The 25640-nt window shown below is 44.2% G+C and overlaps 2 protein-coding genes across 3 annotated transcripts in view; one reads left to right on the forward strand and one right to left on the reverse strand.

Moving 5' to 3' along the window:
- Positions 1-8787, forward strand: part of PUS10 (pseudouridine synthase 10) — a 31919-nt gene extending 23132 nt beyond the window's left edge. For both annotated transcript variants that reach the window (XM_080616519.1, XM_080616520.1), the window contains 8 exons: positions 1703-1828; positions 2867-2923; positions 3845-3921; positions 4014-4069; positions 4195-4312; positions 5456-5598; positions 6202-6301; positions 7966-8787. In XM_080616519.1, coding sequence (XP_080472645.1) covers positions 1703-1828; positions 2867-2923; positions 3845-3921; positions 4014-4069; positions 4195-4312; positions 5456-5598; positions 6202-6301; positions 7966-8004 — 716 coding nt within the window. In that variant the 3' untranslated portion in view covers positions 8005-8787. The remainder of the gene's footprint in view (positions 1-1702; positions 1829-2866; positions 2924-3844; positions 3922-4013; positions 4070-4194; positions 4313-5455; positions 5599-6201; positions 6302-7965) is intronic.
- Positions 8788-12756: 3969 nt separating this feature from the next.
- The window catches only part of REL (REL proto-oncogene, NF-kB subunit), a gene marked incomplete at its 3' end in the record, with an annotated part of 32734 nt that continues 19850 nt past the window's right edge, over positions 12757-25640 (reverse strand). The window contains exons 5-10 of the mRNA XM_080615973.1: positions 20957-21097; positions 15878-15982; positions 15396-15608; positions 14838-14906; positions 14653-14727; positions 12757-13544 (exon numbers count right to left, since the gene is read on the reverse strand). Coding sequence (XP_080472099.1) covers positions 12757-13544; positions 14653-14727; positions 14838-14906; positions 15396-15608; positions 15878-15982; positions 20957-21097 — 1391 coding nt within the window. The remainder of the gene's footprint in view (positions 13545-14652; positions 14728-14837; positions 14907-15395; positions 15609-15877; positions 15983-20956; positions 21098-25640) is intronic.

A 25640-nucleotide genomic window follows, 5' to 3' on the forward strand; every position in this document is an offset into this window, starting at 1 on the left:
AAAGATGGTACAAATCCTGAATAAAGGAAAAAGCACAAAATGAAAACAGGAAATGCAAAAGTGAATATTCTAATGGCAGGCTAGTTGATGTTCTGTACCTACCTGTTTCTTATTTTTAATCACTGAGGGGACAATTAGATGTACATCTTCATGAATCCAAGATACCCAGTCTTCTAGCCTTTTCCAAACACACTGGTTTAGGCTGCTTCGTTGGATGGTTTGGTCAGAATTCATCTGTGTGGAGAGGGAGAACAGAGACTTAGCTTTGCACATGTGATTTAATACTGGTTTTGTGATTTATAGTTTATAGCTCGCTCAAACAAACAAACAAAACTCCAGACAGGATGTTATCTTTAATTTTTGAAGAATTAAATCCAGAATAGGATTTATTGAGTACAGTGCAGTTATTTTACTGTTATTAAAAGAGATGTGATCTTAATTTGCAAGCACAGTTTCAGGGTTGGTATTGCCCTCTTGACCTTATCTGTGGTGTTTAGTGATGATTTCACCCCCCAAGTTTTATTTTAGGGGTTCCAAAAAAGCTGTCAAAGTGAGAAACACCTATTGTTTTTTTAACTCACTCTTCTTCAGCTCAAAAGCTAAAATCATTAGAATGGGGAGTTGAGAGATAAAAAGATAGTATTTTCCTTTTTCTGTTTTATGGAAAGAGAATTTAGCAGTGTGAAGCTGAGTGATTAGTCATAGCGCTTTCATTATATGCCCCAGTGAAACAGTATTAGTCAGAGTCCCCAACTTGTTTGTGTGGGTTTTTCTGCAGATCAAAATGCAAGAAGGAAACCTTGTTAGAAATGGGAAAATATGATACTGAAAACCAAAAGAATTGAGATGACAGAGGGACAGTATAATATGCACTGCTGCTTTGAACTTTATTTTGTATATTCAAGGCTTCAGATTGAAACTTGTTGTGCAGGGGGGTTACTCATTGTTCTTTATGATTGAGTTCCTTGTTTTGTGCGTATTTTCACTTCTTATAAAACTTGTCAATAAGAAAGCTCATCTTGGTCATCCGTATCAGACTGGGTCTTTAGTTATAGCAGTCTTTATGTCACAGGAGACAGCATGCTAGCAGGACATAAGATGAGACTATGACTGGAATTAGTTGGAGGATGGCAACTGCTTTGCATGGCAACTTTGCAAGGTTCTTGAAATTCATGCTGGTTTGTTATTAAGACATTTTGCTCATATGGTTTTCCTTGTAATTAGCCAAAGCACTTCAGTTTGGGTTTCTTTTGTTAAACATTCAATGGCAGAACTTGGGTTGAAACTCAGTAGGAGAGTGAGGGGACTTCTTGGGGCATGTATGCATTGGTGGATGGGCATATGTATAGCACTAGTTTGGCACACGGGAAGCTGGTTCAAGACCATGCTTTGATTAAAACCCCATTTTTTTCCATTCAGAATTGACTCAGACTAGGCATTGAACCTCTGGGGTTCATTCCCTTTTGTGTCAGGCTATGTACAGTTTGTTTCTGTGGTTATGCCTGAAGGTGTGACTGCAGCAGTAAGTGTTCCAAGTCTACCTTTAAGCTGGCCATCTTGGAGTCTGAAACTCTTGTAGGCACAGCAGGGTTAAGCCTCTAAATTTATGTTCACAAGGCTCCAGTGAAAACAAGATGTGAAATACTGGAGCTTTGGTGCATTGGTTTAGAATGATTGCAGGTGACATAGTTGGTTTTTACAGGAAGATACAACAAATACTCAAGGAATTTACCTCAGACTCCCTGGATTATTGATGGGGAGCGGAAGCTGGAATCCTCAGTGGAAGAGCTGATTTCAGAGCATCTAATGACAGAATTCAAAGCAGATAGTAAGTATCTTCGACATGTTTTCTCATCATAAATAGTTTTTCTTCATAGCTACTCACTTAATACAAAAGTGTAACAGAAAAAAAAATGTTTCTTTATGCCACTTTTATCCTTCCAAGTCAAAACTTGGAAACGTTTTTTATCTATGATCTGGGAGGGACTAGATGCAGTCTTCTATCCTGCTACAATAGCTCCTCAGTTGATCTGATGATGTGAATGTTATGGTTACAGTACTACGAAACACCTGATTCCAGCTTGCAGATTTACCACAGTGGTAGTGCATGGGCAGTAATGTTGAGAAGAGAAATAACCAAGTAGAAAGATGACTGCCAGTAGGTCAAGGGAGGTGCCTTTTGTTTGCCTTTTACTCAGCACTGGGGAGACATATCTGGAATATTGGATCCAGTTCTGGGCTTCCCAGTACAGGAAAGATGTGGACATACCTAAGCGAGTCCCTCCTTCAGACAAAGCTTAAAGGTGGAGGGGATATGGTGAAGGAAACTAAATATCCAACAATGCATTTTTGTAGCTTGAAAGATGAAAAAAACCCTAGTACACAGAGATCACTTTTCAGTTTGGACTTGAGTTTTCTTTCTCTTTTCTCCAGATATGTGACCAGCAGAAATTTCTCTGATATCTTTAGAAACTATTGGGTATATTTAGGATGAACAGTTGTGTTTTGAAGGAAGACAGCTCAGTTTGATTTTATTCATAAACTTAAATTATCTGGACAAGAAATGAACACAATTAGTAAATGGAATTCTTGTAAGATTGTACTGCTTTACTTTAGGACAGTTTCAAGGTCGGCACAGTCTCATTCAGGCCAAGGAACTAGGAATGTTCTTCAAGACACATGTGCATCAGTAAACAGTAACTGTCTCAGATTTGCTTCTGAGGTGCAGGCTTCATTTTATAAAGATAGCTCTTTGAAGCAGATTTGCAAACAAGCTCAGGAAGAAAATATTTCACCTTTTAAAAGCTGTAGAGAGTGTTAAAAATGCAAAATCAAATCTTACCTGCCTTGTTCTAATCTGTTATAGGCTTTAATTTTTCTTCCTCTGGAAGAGAAGATGTGGATGTGAGAACACTAGGCAATGGTAAGGTTTGAAACATCCCTTGTGAAACACTGAAACACACAAAATGGTCAGCTGAAGATACACTAATAGATATAATACTAAGTGCATAAGTGTGTGACTAGACATGCTCTGAAATTCTCTCTCAGAAACATTTTAGTGATATCTATGTATTTATTCCCAAAGACTGAACCATTTCATAAATCCAGCTGGAAGAGAAGGCCTTTTTCAGGGTCTTTGGTTGCACAAGTGTATGGAAATGCGTAGCTTGTTGGGAGAATTTTATTCCTATTCTTAAGCCATTTGTATCAGACTGATTCCTGTCTTGTTTTCTGCTGGGTCCTACTTTGCCTCACTGTCACTGGGGAAGAGAAGACCTTATTTCCTTTTTGAACTTAGGTCCTTTAGAAAGGTCAGTTGCTTTCCAATATGCTGAAGCTGCTGTAGCCAAAGGATGAGGGGAAAGAAAACGTCCAAATTAACAATGATGTGTTCCAGTTGCTGTCTGATCTATAATGTAGTTCTTGGCATTGCTTATACTGGGGATCATCCCTGGCCCTGAGCACAGAAAGTGCAGCTATTGCAACAGATGTTTAGCTGAGGGAGCGGGATTTAACATCATCTTGCACCTGGGCATTGCTGTAGGTGACAGAAAATAAGCTAATTAACTTTTTTTCTTATTTTATTTTTTAATTAGCACAGACTTGTACAAGACGTCTTCTGGGAAGTTTTAATTTGCACTTATTGCTGATACTGCGGTTTAGTAGCCAAAAAAATGTCCCTTGTTTCTTTCCTTCCATCTGATGCTACGTCCCTAAACCCGCAAGTCCTATCCCTGTTTGCATAACAGCAGACAATCTTCACACCTTCCAACCTTCCTGCATAAATTCAAACGTTAATTTAGAACAACATGTTTTTATGTTTTATGACTCTGCATGTTGCCAGGAAGGCCCTTTGCAATTGAGCTTGTGAATCCTCGTAGAATACATTTTACTGCTGAGGAAATGAAGAGGCTTCAGCAGGTAAATCATTTACACCTCCTGGAACTCATAAAACCTGTGTTTCTGCTCTAACTGAGCAGTTTTTCTAACTGATTCTTTTTTGAATATCACAGACAATTAATACCTCTTCAGACAAAATACAGGTTCGAGATTTACAGCTTGTCACCAGGTCAGTATTTATTATCACTGGCAAGGGATTTCAGAGTGATTCTGTGGGAGTTTTGCGAGCATTCTTGCTCACAGCATTATACAATTATGCTTATATTATGGGAGTAATTAATTTCTTTTGTTTAGAGAGGCAATTGGTCGTATGAAAGAAGGTGAAGAGGAGAAGACAAAGACCTACAGTGCCTTAATATGGACAGACAAAGCAATACAGAAAGAAGATATTGCATTTCTAGATGATATCAAGGTAGCTCTTTTTGCTAATTTACATAGTACCTGTCCTGGTGCCTTAGGGGAGAGTTGATGTGCATCCATGGGCATATCTCCTTCTCCGGTTTTGGTGTTTTTATCATCAGGGTTTCTCTTGCTACAGAGACTCCCATACCTCCCTTCTCAGCCTTCCTTACTTCCCCGTTGTCATCCTAGCAATACAGCTGGCTGGCTTTTAGCCAAGCCAACACATTACTGTATAATGGTGACCTTCCTGTAGACCAAATATTAAAATTAGCAAATGGGAGAGGGGGAAATCTGGCACCTGCACCCCTTTCTCTACCTTAGATAGTGTTTTGCAGCAGTGCAAGGAGCAGAGAAGGTCTTTTGTTCTGCAGGCTCTGAAGTCATTCTTCCACAGCTGCAGCAATAAGGAGTTTGAGATGTCTATGGTAAATAATGCAAAGAGGCCTTATGAAGTGTTCCGTGTAAGCAGCATGCTGGGTCAATGAGAGCTTTCTCTGAGTGTTGGTTAGGGAGATGCTGCTGATGGAAAAGGCTGTTCAGTTTTTGTTGTCTTACACCATTTCCTATGGGTCTTGGCCATGAAATCATTCTCCAGGTGAGGGCTTGAGCCATTACAGTTCAGGGAGACAACTGTTGTGAAGCTCTTTTCTTAACATGCCCACTCCCTGAGAAGTTGCCTTTCAGACTGCTGCATCTCTATTGGGAAAGGGGGTGGGGAATGAAAAGATTGCTCTGAGATCTAATCTCATTTAGGCTTTTTTTCCTCACTTTTATTTCTAGAGGCTTGGCTGTAGTTTAGACAAAGCATTTTGTGGGTGGGATTTTTTTAGGGTTTTGATTGCCTTGAGGCTCTCGGTGAGCTTCTAAATCCTGGAGTCATTCCAGCAAAGGACTATGGAGATTTCAAGGTTATTCCTCTGTATTTGTGATTCCATTAGTTTGTGTTCATATGAGGCCTTCTTGTTTAGCCGTTGAGATGGCTGTCTTCAGCTCCTTTGATAAACACAGCAAAACTTAGCTTTGCCTCAGGATTACTCAGCTACCATAATACAATATAAAAGAGATGTGATTGCTTAACAATACACGACTGTTACAATATCTGTTGTATGTTGCACATTTCCTTCCTCATTTATTTTGTTACCTCTCATAACAGGAGTTGAAACTCGACCAGAAGACACCTTTGCGGGTGCTTCACAGGAGGCCTCTGGCTGTAAGATGTAGGATCATTCACACCATGAGATCTGAGTACATAGATGAGCATCATTTTCGCCTGCACCTGAAGACTCAGGCAGGAACGTATCCTTAGAAGCTGTTACACAATGCTTACAGCTTGCTGATGAGAGTCATTTGGGTAATGGGAAGTTTCCTGCTTTTATCACTGCAGTGTTTCTAAGTCCCTGCTCTTCAACACTCACAGGTTGCTGCTTAATCTTTGCTTTTATGTCAGAATTTCACATTCAGGCTTTCATTCAACAATACTATCTCCATGTGTATGTATTTTTGTGATGACCACTTTGTTAAAGTATGTGATAACTATAAAAATGTACTGGTTAAAGATGGATACTCTTAAGCTTTTTCTAATTTAACTGAAAACTTTTCACCTTAGAAAATAAGCTTTTCCACAATATTTAAAGCACTGCAGATTGCTGCTACTTACAAATTAGCAACTTCTGCCATAAATGAGTTTTTGTCACCACTCACTTTGGAATGAAATGGAAAATGTAGGTACATAGTGCAGGTTTTGGCATCTGAGTCAAAAGCCAAGAATGAGGAAGTCTTTTAAAGATAGATATGGCATTAACAGGATGTTTATTCACTGCAAATGGGTTTAGGAGTATAAAAAGGCACTATTTTGATTTCTTTGTGGTAAATACACCTTTCCTTAACCAGTATTTCTAGCTACATTAAAGAATTTGTGCATGGAGACTTTGGAAGAACAAAGCCCAATATTGGCTCCCTACTGAACAGAACTGCTGACATTCTGGAGCTGGATGTAGAAGTAAGTTGTCTGTTCTTTATCTTTCCTGGAAATTAGTCAGGTAGTTGCATTTGTGAGATGCTTTCAGTGGAGTTATTCTAACCAAATGTACCTTCCTTACCACAGTTAATAGAAAAATTGCTGTTAATGCAAAAATAGTGGTTTGCACCCTGCTGACACACAGGACAGGCTTCTTTGGCTTAATTCATGCAGGGAGGGATGGGAAGACATACCATGAATTGATGACACTTGTGATTAGCAACCACTGGAACAGAGCTTAGCCATGTTACATGTAGCACATCACTTCTTTTCAAATTGAAAAATAGGATAGATTTGAGTTTCTTTTCCAGTGCTGGTTCAAACATAGAAATTGTATCTGCTCACTTGCTGGCATCAGATGAAAAGCCAGAATTTGTTTTGGTTAAAAGAATGTATGTAGAGATATGGATTTAACACTTAACTTCATGGTTTGGCAAGTTTCATTTGAAACACACGCTTTCATTTCAAATAGCCATTGATCAACGTGCTTGTTCTCATGTACTTCAGGAGAGCTGCCCGTGTGCTACATTTTGCATAACAGCCTTGCAGTTTTCTGCATATCTTTTGTGGGCTAATACAGAAGGAGAGCTTGAAGAGGGCACCTGAGTTAGTTTGGAAAGCAGGAACACCTGATGGGGCTCAGGCTGATAAGTATCGCTTTCATATGGATAGGTGTCACTGCAGCCATTGGACATAACTAGGAAAGATGTTGAGGGACTTGAAAATAATTAGTCATCTTGCTAGTAATGCATTTTAGCTCAGCCTAAGAGCCTACTCCTTTGGTGCAGTTGTAGATTAGCTGAGGAGTAGGTATGATTAATGTAGGCAGTCTTGGAGCCAAGATGTTTAATGTGCTGTGGGGCGATCCCTGCTTTGTGATTGCAAATGGTGATACTGTGGAAGCATTGGGTGTGCTGCTTTTGGAAGAAGGTGAGCAACAAGTTGATGCCCAAAGGGAACTGGAGATGTAGCCTCAGGGAAGCAAGACATGATCCAAGCTGTAGTAATTACAACATTTGCTTCTAATAGAGTGTCAGGCATGTGATGTCTGTTTTAACTAACAGTCAGGATAACTGTTCACGATGCTGCCTAGATAACTCTTGCACATAATGCATGACAACTTATTCTTTTAGTCCAGTTTTCCTTACTCAGGAGGCAGATCTGGGGACAGGTGATGGTTTTCTAGTCGATCCTTGCCTGCACTGTCCAATACCTGAATATTTCTGTAGCATCAATCAACAAGTTGTTTGTTTTCACAGCTTCATGACCTGTATGCAGGATGTGCAGAAGGTGGAGATGGTCCATGTTTTTAATTAACAGATCTGGACACTTTGTAAACGCAGCCCTCCATGAAATGATGCTGAACAGTAGTAGTATAAAGAGTTGTGATTCTGCTTTATGAAGAAAGCCCAGCTCCGAAAGCTCTCTCCAGACACACACAGAGCCACCAGAAAGAGGTGGCTGTTTCATGCCACTGGTTCCTGCTTGTCTTGTCCCATGTCTCATAACTTAGTGTCATTTATTTACTGTTTCTTTCCACTATAAACCTAGTGCTGACAAGCATAGAGCTTGCTACTAAATCTCTTTATATATATAAAATATCAAGTCTGTTGATTTTGCCTTTGTTTTTTTCCCCTGCATTTCAGTCTGTTGATGTTGACTGGCCTCCAACCTTGGATAATTAACTTTTCAAGCTGGGACGAGGAAGAAGCAGCTCCGCTGTCAGCACCTGGTTGCTGAGCACTGTACAGCATTAGAGCTTGGTTGCAAACGGATTTCTGTTGAACATTTGGATCATGTTGATCTGGCAAAAGATACTGTTACTTTGAATCAACTTTAAACACTCTGAACAGGTAGCGTTGGTTCAATCTCTAGCCTTATTTTAATCGCCTCTGTGGATAAAAGGATTTTGGTAAGCTACTGTATTGATACTAAGTCTTTTTAAAGGAAATCAGTGTAACATGTGCAAAGGGGGTACTCTGCAAGTACATCAAATAGCCATTCTGCAATAGATTGAAATGTTTTCATTAAAACTAAGCCTCCCTCAAGCCAGATTTATTTATTTCTTTTAAACTGTTTTTATATTGGGTGCTACAGCTTTGCTCATCTGGATGCAGGTAGCACAGAGTTACCTGAAACCCAGTCCTAACTTTTCCCAAGTACTGTTTATGCAGGAAATCCCCCAAATTAGGCAGACTGAAACCAACAGTGCCTGGGAGGAGGTGGTGCCTCACTCTGCTAAGTGCTTTTTGGGCAGTGTCTGTCAGTTTTGGAGAAGGGCAGTTTGTCTCCCAGACAAAGTACTTTTCAAAGGGAAAACCAGTTTTCAGAGGAAGACTGCAGTTACACCCAAGTTTTTCTCATTTAAAAACATCAGCAAGGCTTCCTAGAAAAAGAACAGATGAGGTACTTGAGGCCTCAGCAGCTCTCTGGCCTGCTTACAGTTCTCTTCAGGCATAGGATTTCCCCAGTTGAGTCACCATGTATAAAAAGATTGGGAACTCCTGGCAGAGGTGCATAATGGAAATGTAAAGAAAAACAGGAATACCAGGAACCTCAAAGTGCAGGCAAATATAAACCATAGCAAAGAATGATGGTACTGAGAGAGTGAGACAGAGAGAAAAAGCTTTGGTTTAGTAGCATAATACATTTCTTCTAGTATCTAACCTTGGATGGGTGCCTGTAAGAGTTGAACGCTGCCTAGGAACTTCCTGGAATAAGGAAGATCTGAGGTTTTTTTCTTTGCTTATTTTATGTTTTCATGCAAAGCACCACCTGTATCTTTAGGAAAAACCACTTTTATGCATGTATCATGTTAATCCACTAAGCAGATGATTCTGCTTACTTGAAGTACGGAAGAGAGTTAAACTCTCAACGAGAAATTAAGGTTTGGAATATAAGGGCTCTTCATTAATGAACATTTCATAAATAAATATTTGCCAAGAGAAACCACTATTTGGGTCTACTGAGATGTTTTACCTTCAATTCAGTGGTTGCCAGGACCTCATAATAGAACAGCTGCAGGATAACTTCAGCTGAAGGCTCGAAAAGGTATTAATAAATACACCTTCAAGGAGCTCCTAAAAACTAACACAAAAATAATAGGAACATGATTCAGACAGCAGTATGTTTTTGTTTTCAGTCTTAAAGCTGTTATGAGCAACAGATTCCAGGCATAGTTGTCTCAGACAATGATCTGTACCCAGAAAGGAAGTGTCACGAATGATGGAAAACTTACACTGAATTTAGAAGACAGACAAAAGAGAATTTCAGTCTCCTATCAATGGGATTTCTTGAAACTCAAAGTGAGCTAAGATATGATTTATAAATTCCATAAACTAAAGGGGAAAAAATGTAAACAAAACTGCACTGTGGACACAACAGACATGAGAAGAGCTGTTCCAAGGGGAAATGGAGCTAACCAGGCCGAGGCAGAAAGGGCTCCTGCCCTAGTGCAGCTGCAGCGTTCTGCACCATGCTGTATGTTATCCTGGTGACAGTGGAGATCATGGGTAACAACTCGAGTGTGGATAAACAAGGCTATAAGGATTAAACTAAATGTGCTGGGTCTGACTTCGTCTCCTTACAATGTGGAGAGATAAATACACTGAAAATTCCCAAATTGTTTATTTTTATGATAAATGTGAAGCATCCAAATGAGACGGAAAAGTCAGCTGACAAGGCAAAAATCTCTACAGCCCTTAAGTAGTTACTGGTCAGTGACCATGTGAAAATATGAACATGAGAACTGTAATCTGGGGGTTTGAACTTCTGTTTAAATCCTGATGTTTCTAATACAAGGTAAACACTTTGACTATCAGAAGCTGTAATGAATATTGCAGCAGTAATATTAATTATAGAACCATAGAATGCTTTGGGTTGGAAAGGACTTTAAAGCTCATCCAGTTCCAACCCACGGACAGGGACACCTTCCACTAGACCAGGTTACTCCAAGCCTTGAACACTGCCAGGGATGGGGCAGCCACAGCTTCTCTGGGCACCCTGTGCCAGTGCCTCCGCACCCTCACAGGGAAGAACTTCAGCCTAATGCCTCATCTCAACCTCCCTTCTTTGAGCTTAAAGCCAAATGTTGTACTTTGTACAACTTTAATGTAAAATACCTACTTGCAAGTACTCAAATAGGATGTTTTGTGAGAAAGAAAACCTGTTCATGATGTGTGTGAGATGAAAAAGTGTTACATGAAAAATAGTGGAAAATTTTAGGTCATTTTCCTTTAGCACCATCCTTCTTCACACTGGAAGGACTCGGAATAAAGCTGTTGTATGTTGCACCAGCTCTAGCTGAGCATGGAAGCATTTGTCCTCTCTTCTTTGACCAAGAAGTCAATTGCTGTGCCACAGGAAATGCAAGATGACCCCTTCCTGCACACACTGCTTAAGGTTTTGTCGTGGCCAGTAGTACCCATGAGCAGAAAATCCTCTAGAAGGCAACTGATAACCTACCTTCTCCCATTTCTCCTGTGGTGAGGGATGTCATGAATCTGAGGTTGCAGAAGCAGAGCACTTGGTATAACCAGTTTTTTAATTACCAAACTGACCCGTTTACAAAGGAAAACAGAACTTTAAAAATCTTTAATTATACAGTAAAACCAAATTGTAACATAAAGAGCTTTCTATGAAGTGAGGAAAATGTTTACATTTAATATACTTAAAATTGAGAACTTCAAACAACAACAACAAAAGAACTGAATAAACACATTCCAAGCTTTCTTTGTATTTCTTTGGTCTTTCTATTACTTAGGACTGCAGAGGAGCTATGCAGAGGGGAGGAAAAATGGCTTTAAAACAGAGAGTGAATTCCTCGTCTCGTGTGCCTGGAGTTAGGGGAAGCAGTTTTCCAAACTTCATCTATCCTATGTGGTGTCTAAGGAGCATATTCCATCAAACCCATGGAATTGGTGTAATGCATTCCAGAGGCAGCACCTTGTTGCTTTGAGTGCAATGAATTCCTGCAGTTAAGGAGTCACTGCTTTCCTATAAACCATGGGGGCTTTGTGGCATTCTTTCTGCCTTGTGTACAACTATTCACCTCAATAGTTGTGTGATTTGGGATTGTGGTTTGGGGGTTTTTGATACATCATTGTGCTTTTTTTATTGCTTCTTTCCATGGTGCAGTTTTACATTGCCAAACAGTAACAGTGAGATTCTTAAGCCTTAATTGCCATACCAAACAGCTGTATAAATTAAGAAATACTCAAGTATTTCTTGCTGTATTGATGCTTAAAAAATAATAATAGTATTAATAATAAACCAGCAAAGCCCTATGATGCAGAGTGTCTTACCTAGCCATTTACATCCGTGTGAACTGCCACTGAACATCTCACAACTCAGGCTAAGAAGGAAGACTGGGAATCATGTGGAAGGCAGTAAGTTCTGGTTTCTGATGCAGGGCATAGAGGAGTGTTTGTACTTAGCGCGGACTGCAATGGCTGTGAGTTGTTCCTAGGACTGCCTCCAGCTCTGCCCCAAAAGCTGTCTTGTGGTGGGGAGGCAGGATCTGAGCCTTCTTTTTAGGCAGTCACTTGCATAGCAGGAAACTGCCACGATACCTGAGGAAAGAACAGGTAGATGCTTTGGCTCAACAGATTTCCCCAGTTCAAAATGACAATGTGCACAAAAAAACTTCCAGAGAAAATACCAGCGTGCTCCATTCCTAAAGCAATGGGGTTTGTCATTTAAAACAGTGCACTTGGGATGAAGTGCAGAGAAGTCCTCACTTGCTGTTCGTTCTTTTGTGCAGTGATTCATTTACAACAGAGCTGGACTCTTTAAAAAACTCAAACCTTCCGGTCTGTTAAAAATACATCTAACAATGACATAGTCATTAAAAAGATTTTAAGAGTAAATTTGCCTTCAAGGCAAATGGATTGTGGTGAAACTGTAAAAAAAAAAAAAGATATACATCAATGCATGATGATGGTTGGAAGAATATTTTGTATGGACGAGGGTAAGAAACCTAAACCTTTCAAGTTAAGTTGAGCCCAACTTGAACAGGGTTAGGTGAGTCTGAACTAGAGTGCCCATGTGCAGGGTTTTTTCCCTTAGTTTCTGTCCTAATAAAATTTAAATTCAATTTTCCTAGCAAAAATAAAATAGTTCTTTTTCAACCAATTTTGACCCTGTGAACCATCTGAAATCTTAACCCTTCTGAAGACACCAGCTTTTGCAATTCCCAAAGGTCAGGAAGATTTAAGTGTTAACGGTTCCCTTTTCCAACAGTGTAAAAATAGGTATACAAGGTATTTTTAAGGTACAGAACCCCAAACTCTCCTCCCACCTCTCTTTCTTTTATGGGCACCACTCTTTGGGCTGTGATTTATATATCATGAAACTTGCAGAGCAACATTCTGAAAGAGAAAGCAGGGACTCCAGAAGGGTAAGTTACTCTCCTCACAGCTAGGCATCTATGTACCCGCTCAAGGGTTAAAGCTCTGTAATATGCTATCAAATTGGAAAGACTGATAGATCTCATCAGGGTGGACACCATCGGTGTCATAGTACTGGTTATCTGCAATGCTACTCTGCGGGTTTGGGATGGGGTTGGTGGAGAGTCTTGATTCACTCAAAACGTCTTGGTCTATAAAGCTGTAAAGCGCTGGGTCAGCTAAGTTAGGCTGCGGGTTGAATGGCACGCTGCCCGGGGCTGCTCCCGATGGGCAGGCTGGAGGCACGGCGTGGAGCTGCTGCCTGGGGCTGCTCGTGTTCAACACGGGGTTGTACTTGTCAAAGTTCATGTTGCTGCAGGTCATGTCGTCGGTCTCCATGCTGACGATGCTGGCGGTGGAGATGCTGGAGGGATGAGCCGCGTGCGCAATGCTGTTACTGGACACACTCTGCATGTCTGCCCCCGACACTGACACTGCTCCCAGCCCATTCGTGTTGCTGAAATTCCGGTAGAAGCCCGAATCCTTCTCATCAGACCAGGTCAGAGCGTTGTTGTGGAAAGCTGGGAGGGAGCTGCTGCTCTGAGCACCAGGCTGGGACACGTCTGCCCCAAAGCTGTTCTGTGTGTGTGCCCCGAGCAGGCTGCTGCCTGCATTCAGGGTGCTGCACAGTGGCCAGCATGAGGACAGCGTGTCTTGCTTCCCCGGCCCCACCTGTGCCAGCGCATGGGGCACCTGGTTGCACACAGGGTAGATCTGACTGGAGTTGTCCAAGGCTCCCAACCCTGGCATCAGCACTGAGGAGGAAAACACGTTTGGTTCTATGGAAAGGAAAGATGTGACTGTGTTTTAACGCCATGTTTTATGGGTTTTTAAATCACAAGTGGTAAAAAGCAAACCCAGTGCTGTCTTAGTAAGACTAGACATGCTATACTAGCTGAACTGCTCTATGGGGTGGACCCCAGGCTTCTGGAGAGAAAGAGAAGACAGACTTCTCTCCAGAGAAGAGATCTAAGACAGCAACCCATCTCACCCCCCCATGGCAACCACTGAATGTGACAGCTACAATTAAGAACTGATGGGTTTATTTTGTATAGTCAAAAGTACCCATGTCTTAAAGGAAGAAATCCTCAAGAGAATACCAGAATTTAAAACATAGAGGAGGGAAGGCCAGTGACTGTTCTGCACCCCTCATTGCAAGAGAGACATTGAGGTGCTGGAGGAAGGCCAGAGAAGGGCAACGGGGCTGGTGCAGGGCCTGGAGCCCAGTGTGATGGGGAACGGCTGAAGGGACCTGGGGGGTTCAGTCTGGAGAAGAGAAGGCTCAGGGGGGACCTGATCGCTCCCTACAACTGCCTGACAGGAGAATGGATCCAGGAGGGGCTGGGCTCTGCTCCCAAGGAACAAGGGATGGGACAAGAAGAACCGGCCTCAAGCTGCACCAGGGCAGGTTTAGATGGAGCTGAGGAACAATTCCTGCCCCAGAGGGTGCTCAGGCATTGGAACAGGCTGCCCAGGGCAGGGCTGCAGTCACTGTCCCTGCAAGTGTTCACACACTGTGGAGATGAGGCCTCAGTGCCATGGGTTAGTGGTGGCCTTGGCAGTGCTGGGGTAGAGGTTGGACTGGATGAGCTTAAAGGTCTTTTCCAACCTGGTTGATTCTATGATTCTATGAATGAGTGAGTGTTTGAAAGGTGGAACACAAAGAAGAACGGGTCATTATCTAAACTAAGGCTGAACTTCAAGATGAAGGTGGTGTAGCCCTCTCCTGTGCAAAGGGGAAGCTGCAGCATGGATGAGGCTTTGAGAAGCATCTGGAGAAGGGAGTAAGAGACAGGAACTGTCTTGGGAACTTCAGTGCCCCCCTGAAAATGCTCCAGCCCTTCCCCACAGCCATTGAGCATGATCAATTTCAAAGCAAAACCCTACCTTTCTTAATCATCTTCCCTTCAGGAGGGACACCAGGGAACGCAGCGACTTTGGGCCTCTCTGTCACACTTGATCCTGCGATGGAAGAAAGCGCTCAGCCAACACTGAACATTTGCTTTTACATAAAGTAACTCCATCTCGATGCAAGTTCACTCAACCAAGAAAAACCCCAATATTTTCCTTACCACAGTCCTTTATCAGCTTTTGCAAAGCCAGCGTTGATCTCTGCCTCTTTGCTTTGTTGCCATATGGATCTACAGAGAAAGGGAGGGAAAAGGGTTACATTTCTCTTTGATAACCTACTAGGGGCACCTAATTGTAGTAAGATCTATTTAAAGATATATATATTTCAGACATGACAGCATTAATGAACCAAGAAACTGCTTCAGGTAAAGGCAAACCCACTCTTGGGATTGCTTTTGCTTAGGGACCTGGATATACTTGTGGGTTCAAAGCCAGACTGGACGGAGCCTTGGGTGGCATGGTTTAGTGTGAGGTGTCCCTGCCCATGGCAGGGGGTTGGAACTGGATGATATTAAGGTCCTTTCCAACCCTAACTATTCTATGATTCTATGATTCTTGATACTTTCATTGAAAGAGGAAACAAATTGGCTACTCTTCTAAAACCCCAAAATCTACTTTGTAGAAGGAGGACTGTTGTATTTTTACTATTGAAGCTTACAATCAACACAAGGTTTGCACTGCTAATGGCTTTTCAGAATCTCAGCTAATTGGAGCCATACCCTTCTCATCTGGAAGGTATCTGAAATCCATGGGTTCACTGACTTCCTGGTCTGACGGTCTCCTCAGCTGCATCTTCACCGTGACGGGCTCGGTGATGTCCCTGAGGAACGGCGGCGTTCGGAACACAATTGCCACCTGACGGTGAACGTCAGCTTGGGAGAAGGAACCTTTGGCCTCCCAATTGTCCAAGACGAATCTGACTTCAATATCATCTGGTCCATTAGAAACAGAAGGTGCTTGATAAGGTGAAGAACTGAAAACTTGCACAGGAAAAAAGGGAGAAGGGGAACACAGAACGGAGTCTGACTTCGGATGCAAAGCAAATGACTTTAAAGGCACTGAGGTGCCTTTGAACCTGGAAGCTAAGTTATGAAACCAAACCACCCAACCGAGAGTGTGCTGAAGGGCTTCAGTTCCCCAGCTAGAAAGTGGTAACCAGCCATGTGGGACAACAGGAAAGGAAGAACCAAGTCAGGATTACCCTTCTGAACTTTGTCACACAGCAGAAATATCTCATCTCCTCCTTTTACACTTCCACAGTTCTTGTTCACCCGACAAATCCTCAGTTCTGCCGTGTTGGGAGCTCCTGGAAACAAACAGGCAAATTTGATGGTGAAGAATTACAGTAACTTGGTCACTGTTGAAGATGAGGTGCTGGGAGTTCAGGCGTAAGAAGGGAAGGCAAGAACTGGAGAGTGTGACACCCTGAAATCCACATGGAACACGTGCTCCATACAGGGAGTGCAGAAGCAGGGTTTGATGTTCTGTGACCTTACAGTGCTCAGCCTCTCATCTCTGTGCCACTGGCTCCTAAACTGTTCTATAGCAGCCTCAAAATGCTTCCCTGAATGATGCAGTTGTGCTCGGTGCTGCTGCCCTTCAAGCTGGAGCACTCAAAGCAGATCTTAGAGTGACCGATCACTTGTTACAGTCATGCTTCTCTGGGCTACCAAGTCAAGAAAACCCCCCTCCTCTGAGTATCTGGTTGTAGTTTCACTCACAGATGTACTTGGCCACCAAGCTGACACCCTCTCAAGGTGTTTGAGAACAGGTTTATGAGCCCAATTTTCATGTCTTTACTCAGGGTAGAAGGTTTTACCCCAAAACACTCCAGTTTCTCCTCCAGCTTGTGCTGTACATGGACAGCATTCATGATAGCTGAGGATGGAGAGCTGCCCCATGCACAGTCTCTGGTACCATCATCGTACATCACAAGATATTAACCACCACTAAAGCTTGCACCAAACAACCCAATGGATATGGACAACTCAGGTGGGACAGAGATGAGCACTGCCTGATGGCATCTGGCCCTGTTCAGCAGCAGCAGCAGCTTTCCTGCAGGGTGAATATGGACAGGAGATGACTGTAAGAAAGAACAGTCCCCTTGGAGCTTCATGGGCCCCAAGGAGCTCTGTGGGCTATGTTACAATTGATTTACGAGGGCACTAATGTCACCATCTAGTGATCCAGAAGTAACAAAGAACAAAAGCCAGAATGGAAGAACTCTCTAGAATCTCAAGTTCACCCCCTGTGCCTATACGCTGTGTTGATACTACGAAGTACATGAGCACACACCAATCTTAAGACCCTATTTTCATTTAACATACAAAGTAACTGATGGTCATATTAGCAGTGATATATGACGAAGGTAAATGCTCCATCCCTGGCGGTGTTCAAGGCCAGGTTGCACAGAGCTTTGGGTGCCATGGTTTAGTGTGAGGTGTCCCTGCCCATGGCAGGGGGTTGGAACTGGATGATCTTAAGGTCCTTTCCAACCCTAACCATTCTGTGATTCTATGATTCTATATCAGGAGTGATATGTGACCATATCAGTAGTTTCCTACACCCTCTTCCTGCCTCCAAGCCCAACAGAACAACACTACACTGTGCCGTGATGTTCTCCCATCTCCTTACATCCAAGACATCAACTCCAAATGTATTTAAAATGCCTGTGAGGATCTGGCTGGTGCCACTTTGCCACCCAACCAATCCTTCTACTGCTACAGCAACCATGAGCTCCCTATTCCAGGCACAGAGACGAAACACAAAGCCAAAGCTCATGGTGTCACCCTCCAAAAAAACCCCAAACCCATCGACTTCAGACACTCAGTTTGAGTCAGTTCCTGCCCAATCTATCATGGTACTGTAGAACACCACTGAACACGCTTAAAACAGAGCTTCATGGTAACCTCAACCAGGCCCTACTTACGCAGCTACTATCTGCAGCTATTACTAATATCATTAAGAGAAGCGGGTGCTCCAGCCTCATTTACTACATGACACACACCATTTGCTGAATGAATCGGAAACTCTGAAGGGAGGGGAAACAAAACAAGCCCAGAAATAGCGCGGGGTCATATGAGTGACAGTGTCACTGCATTTTTCATGGGAAGGGTAAATTAAGACTTACAAGGAGAAGCTTAATTTTACCTTTGTTTCACTTCCTTATGCTTGAATGGCACTCGATGGCCTTTTAACAGGTTTTGGGGAAGCCTTCCTAGGCTGGAGGTTGTTGTTTTGTGTTTAGACAAAGAATCCAGAAGGGAAGATAAAGGAAAGAGATGCGAATGCCAGCAGACGTGGATGCACCATCCTCCAGTGTCAGTCCTGGTGCCGGGAGTTCAGCACCAGCCTCAAAGGGAGATGTTCACCATGGGCTCTGTTGCTTCCCACCCCCTGAGCACACCCTCACCTCACCATCACAGGTTGGGCAGAGAAGAGATTCAGAGCAGCCCTGCAGAGAAGGACTTGGGGGTGTTGGGCGATGAGAAAATGAACATGAGCCGGCTGCAGTGTGCGCTCGCAGCCCAGAAAGCAACCGTATCCTGGACTGCATCAAGAGGAGCGTGACCAGCAGGTCGAAGGAGGTGATCCTGCCCCTCCACTCTGCTCTCGTGAGACCTCACTTGGAGCATTGTGTGCAGTTCTGGTGTCCTCAACATAAAAAGGACATGGAACTGTTGGAACAAGTCCAGAGGAGGCCACGAGGATGATCAGGGGCTGGAGCACCTCCCGTATGAAGACAGGCTGAGAAAGTTGGGGCTGTTCAGCCTGGAGAAGAGAAGGCTGCGTGGAGACCTCAGAGCAGCCTTCCAGTATCTGAAGGGGGCCTACAAGGATGCTGGGGAGGGACTCTTCATCAGGGACTGCAGTGACAGGACAAGGGGTAATGGGTTAAAACTGAAACGGGAAGTTTAGATTGGATCTAAGGAAGAAATTCTTTACTGAGAGGGTGATGAGGCACTGGAATGGGCTGCCCAGGGAGGTTGTGAATGCTCCACCCCTGGCGGTGTTCAAGGCCAGGTTGGATGAGGCCTTGGGTGCCATGGTTTAGTGTGAGGTGTCCCTGCCCGTGGCAGGGGGGTTGGAACTGGATGATCTTAAGGTCCTTTCCAACCCTGACTATTCTAGGATTCTATGATCACCTCAACTCCCACCCAAGTCATGCTCCTTGCTCCCCAAAACCAGCTCCCTGGTAGCAAATCCCTGTCAAATGAGCTTCTCACCAAAAATCACATCACTGCCACGGGCACAGCGATGTGTTCTCCATAACCCATTCCTTTAGAAACAATCAACTGCTTCGTCTGACCGCCCAAGAGATTTCAGTGTGGTAAAAGACACAACTTGGGAAGTTTCTGTTCAAAGGCAGTTAATACCATCAGCAGCTGAAACCAAGCTGCCTGGAATGATACACGTGCTGCCTCTGCTAACGTGGTTGCCTCTGTTTTCATTATTCTTGTCTATCTCTGCTATCCAAAGCAGGTTGAGACCCCAAAGCATTAGAAAGCAAAGACAACACTAATGTGTGCCAGCTGATTTTCAGACAAGCTCTGAACACCTTTTTGTTCCCCATGTGAACAGATCAGCAGAAGCTCGAGATTTAACCCCCTCGGACTTGCAAGCCCCTTGTACTGTAGTTGTATCTGTTATCTAAAGCCATAACCTGATCGTACCCAGCTCTGTACAACAGAGAAGGCTTAAAAAGGAGCATTTGTAAAAGCAGTTCAGATCTGAAACTGCTCCAGGCACGAGCAGCACGATTTGTACGACTTGTGGTTGCAGTTATGCAGCTTTATGTACACCACTGCTACGTTACACAGAGGGCTTTACATACATGGAGTGTATCAGAGGCTGCCCACACACACCCACACTGACAAGCCAAGCTTCCCCACTACACAGCTACCCGTCACTGCAGCAGCTCAGCAAGCACTGACGTCAAGCAACGTTGACGAGTAATCATGATTTGGCACATTTCTAAATGGCAGCTGAGACCAAGCTGCAAATCTTGTGCATCAGTTTTATCTCAACCCCTATCAGTCCTACAAAGGCTCTCACTGACACAGCGCACAGGGTTCCAGCTTCCAGAACAGACTCTGAAACCCACCTGAGTTCCTATTCCTATTTTCACAAGGGCCTGTAGGGACAGGACAAGGGGGAATGGCTTTAACCTGGCAGAGGGGAGACTGAGATTAGACATTAGGAAGTTCTTCACTATGAGAGTGGTGGGACAATGGCACAGGATGCCCAGAGAAGCTGTGGCTGCCCCATCCCTGGCAGTGTTCAAGGCCAGGTTGGACACAGGGGCTTGGAGCAAGCTGCTCCAGTGGAAGGTGTCCCTGCCCGTGGCAGGGGGTTGGAACTGGATGAGCTTTAAGGTCCTTTCCAACCCAAACCAGTCTGGGATTTAACATTATCATAGTGGATGTGCCCGCATCAGCACAATTCTAACAGTAACCTTATGAAATGCAGAAATCCATTTATTCAGCAGCCTCTGCTGCATTAATGACCTGAAGTGTTTAGCATGGAAATACTTTTGCTGCAGAAACAAAAACCACCACCAGGAAGTTTGAGGATTAAAAGCTCCTCTGCTGTTCCGCTTCAGGACAGAAGTCCAGCACACGCTGAGGGCTAAAACCCTTGACTGCAGTGACCCGCTGCTTCTGAGGCAGTATTTGGACTAACACAGTCCTGGGGTAATGGTTGGACTTGATGATCTTAAGGTTCTTTTCCAGCCTTGTTGATTCCATGGTTCTAGATGCAAGTCCAGTTTTGTGGAATGTAGAAAACTGTGCCAAGAAGGGGTGTTTCACATACTTCTGCACCCTCCCAGGGCATGATCAAACACTGCCCTGTTCCCTACTCTACACTGAAACAGCAACAGAAGGGATATATAAAAGCTTTAAGACAGTTTCCCACTGGGATAAATCTCTCAAGTCCTGTTCCAGAGCCCTCACAGGGCAAAGACAAGACTCCTCATGGGTACAAACAGGCTTTAGAGGACATCCTGTGACAGCAGATCAAGTCTTAAGGCAGCCATCACCTCACTACCACCTATTTTCAATAGACAATTCTTCCTCTTCACCCTCAGATCATCTTTCGAGGACATGCTCACTGACCTGCCATGTGTTAGACACCAGGCATCCAGCAGTGGCAAGCCGCACAAGTGACCAGGAGGACTGGCACGGACCTCAGAAACTGGCCTGGCGTTTTCCATCCCAAGTGAAAGAGAACAACAAAAGCAGGGGAAGATAAACCCAGGTACGGCCGGGTTGGTACTTACTGTTGTCATAGATGGGGTTGGAAATCAAAGGGGGAAGAGCTAAGGTGTAGTTGCCGTGTTCGTCGGGGAGGAAAGCTTGGAAGCAGAGGCGGACCACGTTGAGGTCGTACTCATCGATGTTGTGGAGCTGTTCTTCAGGCACTGAGCAGCAGGAGGAGAGACAAGGCTGAGGATTAGACACCAAACCCTGCAGTGATTCGTTAACAAACCCCCAGTCAAAGAGATGGTGTTGCCAAGGCAGGCAAAAGGTGCCCATAGCCCCTGCTAGCTCTACAGGGGCTGCAGGAATAAACTCCTTCTGTAGAACAGAACCAGAAGCCTTTAACACTTCAACAAACGAGGCTGAACTGTCCTAGTTCTCCAGCTGTTTCTTGCCTATGGTTTCCTCACCTTGCCTGCCAGACCAGTTTCATGTATCCAGAGTTTGAAAGGCATTCCCTGGACATGTTTCTCTCCTGTTTGTGCATGATAAAATTGACCAAATGAATGCTGCTCCCAGAGAGAAATATTTCACCATGAAGAAGCCCTAGGACATAGGTGAAAATTTACCACAGCAGAGCAAATAATAACATCATTGCTTTCCTCTAGAAATTGAGATGGAAAAATAGCCAGAAAGACAGTTCTTGGGGCGAGAATGAAGCTGAAACAACACAAACCATCTCCCTGAACCATCAACATCTGTGTCACTTCTGTACCTTTGAGAAGAGTGATCAGTACCATCGTTATGATGCTATCTGCTAATACAACAAGCTAACCCTTGCTGGGAAGGATCCATTCCCTTACATATACTGTGTAAACCATAGTAACGCATAACCCAAGCTCAGCACTTCAGTTTTGTTCACTCTTTCACTTATATTAATCTCAAGACATTGGATCTGGCATGTTATATTGAGCATTTCATGTACCCCTGGCTCCGTTCTGGGAAAAGCATCCTCTTGGAACACAATGCTTTCCTTAAGGTCTGACATTAAACTATGACGTTGATATTCAGTGCTGGCAAGATGAGAAACTGATTTAATTTCATTTAAGTGGAAGCACTGATAATTAAAACCATTTCAAGTGTCTCTCCCAGTTCAAGCACAGTGAGATGCTCCCCACAATTACCTAAGGCGAACGTGTGCCAAGTCACCAGATGACAACCGCTCGAGTTCACCTCTCCCCTGCCCTTTCAGAGGCCTCTTACAAGAAGAGAAGATTAAATGTGCCTGTGATAAGAAGTGTGGGGATCCCACTGTACTGATTACATTGCCCTGCTCTGACCTTTAGCATTTATCACAGGCTTGGTCTCCACCCTGCCACGAGTGGGATTCCACAGTGCCCACTTGAAGGATTTCTTCCCTTTACCTTTTGAAAGTGTGAAACATGAAGGGCACTGAGCCCAGAATACTTTCCACTGGCATTTTCAGCTCTGAATAGCTCAGGTTCTCCCGGTCTCTACTGCAAAAAGAAATCAAGTCACCTTTCGCTTAATAAAAGAGGATCTTTAGGAGACGGGTTTGGAACAGACACACTTGGCAGCCCCAGCAGCACAACCGCCTCTTGATCCAGCCCGGCTTAGAGAGTGAAGACAGACAAGTGTGTTCCTTGGACCGTGCCTTGCAGAAGGGCTGGTCAGGATCTAAACACTGCTTTGCTTCCAGCAGCTCAGCTGGGTCTAATCCATGCTCTGATACCAGAGCCCCATCCCTGGCAGTGTTCAAGGCCAGGTTGGACACAGGGGCTTGGAGCAAGCTGCTCTAGTGGAAGGGGTCCCTGCCCATGGCAAGGGGTTGGAACTGGATGAGCTTCAAGGACCCTTCCAACCTAAACCATTCTATACGGATCATAGCAGGCAATTGGTTCCCATGGACATTGGCTTCCGTTCCCATGTTGTATTAGCCGCTGGCAACCACATGGACCCAGCCAGAGTGTCCAAGCAGTGGTCAAACATCAAACCTCTTCAAAATGAAACGGAGCACAGAGATTCAATACCTTTGTCTAGGTCAGCTCCCTGCGGACAGAAGCCGAGCACAAAATCTGCATCTGGCTTTGCATTCTGAATCAAAAGCGAGGACTTTGTGGTTGCACAACCAAGTCTCTCATGTTAAAGCAGCACAAATAACAGCAGACCTAAAGCTTAAAGAGAACTCTGTAACTGCAAAAATACACCAGACATGGAGAAAATCAGTGCTGCTTCTGTTCAAATCACATCATATCCTATACCTTCCTATCCTATTGCAATTCCCAATCAATCTGTTTAACCATACAGAAGAGTTGCGGGGCTCCAACAGGGAACCACAGCCACTGCTTTGTAAATCCTGTTGCCAGAATCCTGGCAGGACACCGTGATCCACAGGATCCCTGTACACAGCTCACTGTGTTACAGCAAAACCACTGCTCCTGCTTTGCATGCTTACACATGATCTTAAACTGTAAAAATCAGTAGTTTGAAAGAGGAAGCGTTCAGTGAAGAGTGATTCCTCTTGGGCTATTTTTACCCAGATGAGAAGAACATAACAGGGCAGAAAAGGAGAACAAGACAGTTGCAACTCCACCGTGTGACGACAGCCTTAAGAGAACAGGCTGGATTCCGTGTTCGCACGAAGCTTTCATCAATTCCAAAACATGGGACAATCGTCCAAGCAAAATACAGCGTTGTTATTTTTAACAGACATCTAATCCTGCTCCCTCTGAAGTCGGTTGGAGAGCAGCCACTCACTTGAACGGGTGCTGCCTTACACCTTCAGGTTATTAAAAGCAAACAAAACCGGGGCAGACAAACACACTGAGTAATGCCTGGAGTATGGCTGGATGGAGGATGCTCGTGGCATTCAGGGCTATTTCACCAACTTCTGCACAGCAGCGCAGCAGACAGGGTTAAACCTGACTAACCTGCACTTATTAAAGTTAAGAAACACTGTCGAGGAGGTTGGGAACAGTAAGTACTGCAGGAAGAGAAGAGTCACCGCTCCATCACCCTGTGCAAGCGCCACTGAGCCAGCTCTACTGAAACCAGTGACGTGCCACACGTGAAGCGAGCAGCAGATATGGCAAGAGAAGGGCTCAAACACAACGTGTGAATAAAAGGAAGAAGTGCCCTGGCTTTGGCAAGGGTTCAGCTTCCTCTTCTGAGTGCTTCTCGCTGTGCGGTACCACACCTTGCTGGCTTCATCTGAATCCAACCGAAAGAGCTGAAATCCAACCAACAAGCTGGGTCTGCTCCTGGGATGGTCCCATCTAATGAAGAACTAGCCTTAACCCGGCACAAATGCCTTTTCCATAGGTCTCTATGCAAACAGGAGGATATGAAGGGATGTTTCCAAGGGGATGGAGAGCTTTCAAAAGTAACACCCAGCAACTCAAACACATAGAAATTAGAGTGATATTTTCAAAGAATTTAAGTTCTAACATAAATATGGGGCATGAGGCCAAAGAACAGCCACGAAAATACCACCAACCCAATGGGAACAGAAAACCAACCCCGCTCACCAAGATTCTGGGAATAGGATTTCAAACGCAATAGCTGGAGTTGCAGTCAAACTTGGGCAGTATTAGCTGCTCTGCACCTCAAAGGGGCTACAACAGGGTAAATACTGTCTTTATTAATCTGTGTACAACTGCTGAAAGAAACACTGATTCTCCAGCTTAAAGAAATGATTACCTTTGAAATTATTCCCTAATCCATTGGAATAATTCTCTAATCCATTATCTGCTAACATGGGAAGAGAGTGACACAGTCCCAGTGCAAGCAGGAAAAGAAACCACCCAACCATGTACAATCCTGAACTGCTTACAACGGGAGCAGCTCACACCGGCTGCAGGTTCGGGGTGTCCCCATCGTAGAGATTTCAGTCACTAAGGTCCAGAGATGCCCCACGAAGGCTGCGTGGAGACCTCAGAGCAGCTTCCAGTATCTGAAGGGGGCCAACAAGGATGCTGGGGAGGGACTCTTCATCAGGGACTGTAGTGACAGGACAAGGGGTAACGGGTTCAAACTGAAACAGGGGAAGTTTAGATTGGATCTAAGGAAGAAATTCTTTACTGTGAGGGTGGTGAGGCACTGGAATGGGTTGCCCAGGGAAGTTGTGAATGCTCCATCCTTGGCGGTGTTCAAGGCCAGGTTGGATGAGGCCTTGGGTGCCATGGTTTAGTGTGAGGTGTCCCTGCCCATGGCAGGGGGGTTGGAACTGGATGATCTTAAGGTCCTTTCCAACTCTAACTATTCTATGATTCTATGATCTTCACCATCCAGGAAGGCCAATGAGACACCATTCATCTGATGATGCTACCAGGGGATTAAGGGCTCTCTGGCGTTTACTCATGAGGTGGTGCTACAGGGAAAGTGAAAGTTTATGGTGAACGCCAAAGAGAGGTGATGAAGTGTTTGGGGTTTTTGACTGATAACACCATACCTGATTAAACAGCAGATTCCTCACCCTCCGCCCAGCTTCTACACAATGAGGTCAGAGACCTCTGCAGTGGGTGGTGCTGGAGGCACTGCAGCATCTAAAGTTAACCTGCACGGAAACTTCCAGCACAAGCGATGGGCTGTGACACACGCGCAGAGGGCTCTGCTGTGAACTCCATCTGCCCTGCACAGGGACATGTTGTGACCTTCCCTTCTCAGCAAGGGGACACACGAGTCATGGCAGGTCTCCAGCAAAGGGAATGACCTCCCACAGACAACAACACTGCTTCACCAAGG

Source organism: Psittacula echo, assembly GCF_963264785.1.
Source record: "Psittacula echo genome assembly, chromosome: 4".
Classification (NCBI taxonomy): Eukaryota; Metazoa; Chordata; class Aves; order Psittaciformes; family Psittacidae; genus Psittacula; species Psittacula echo.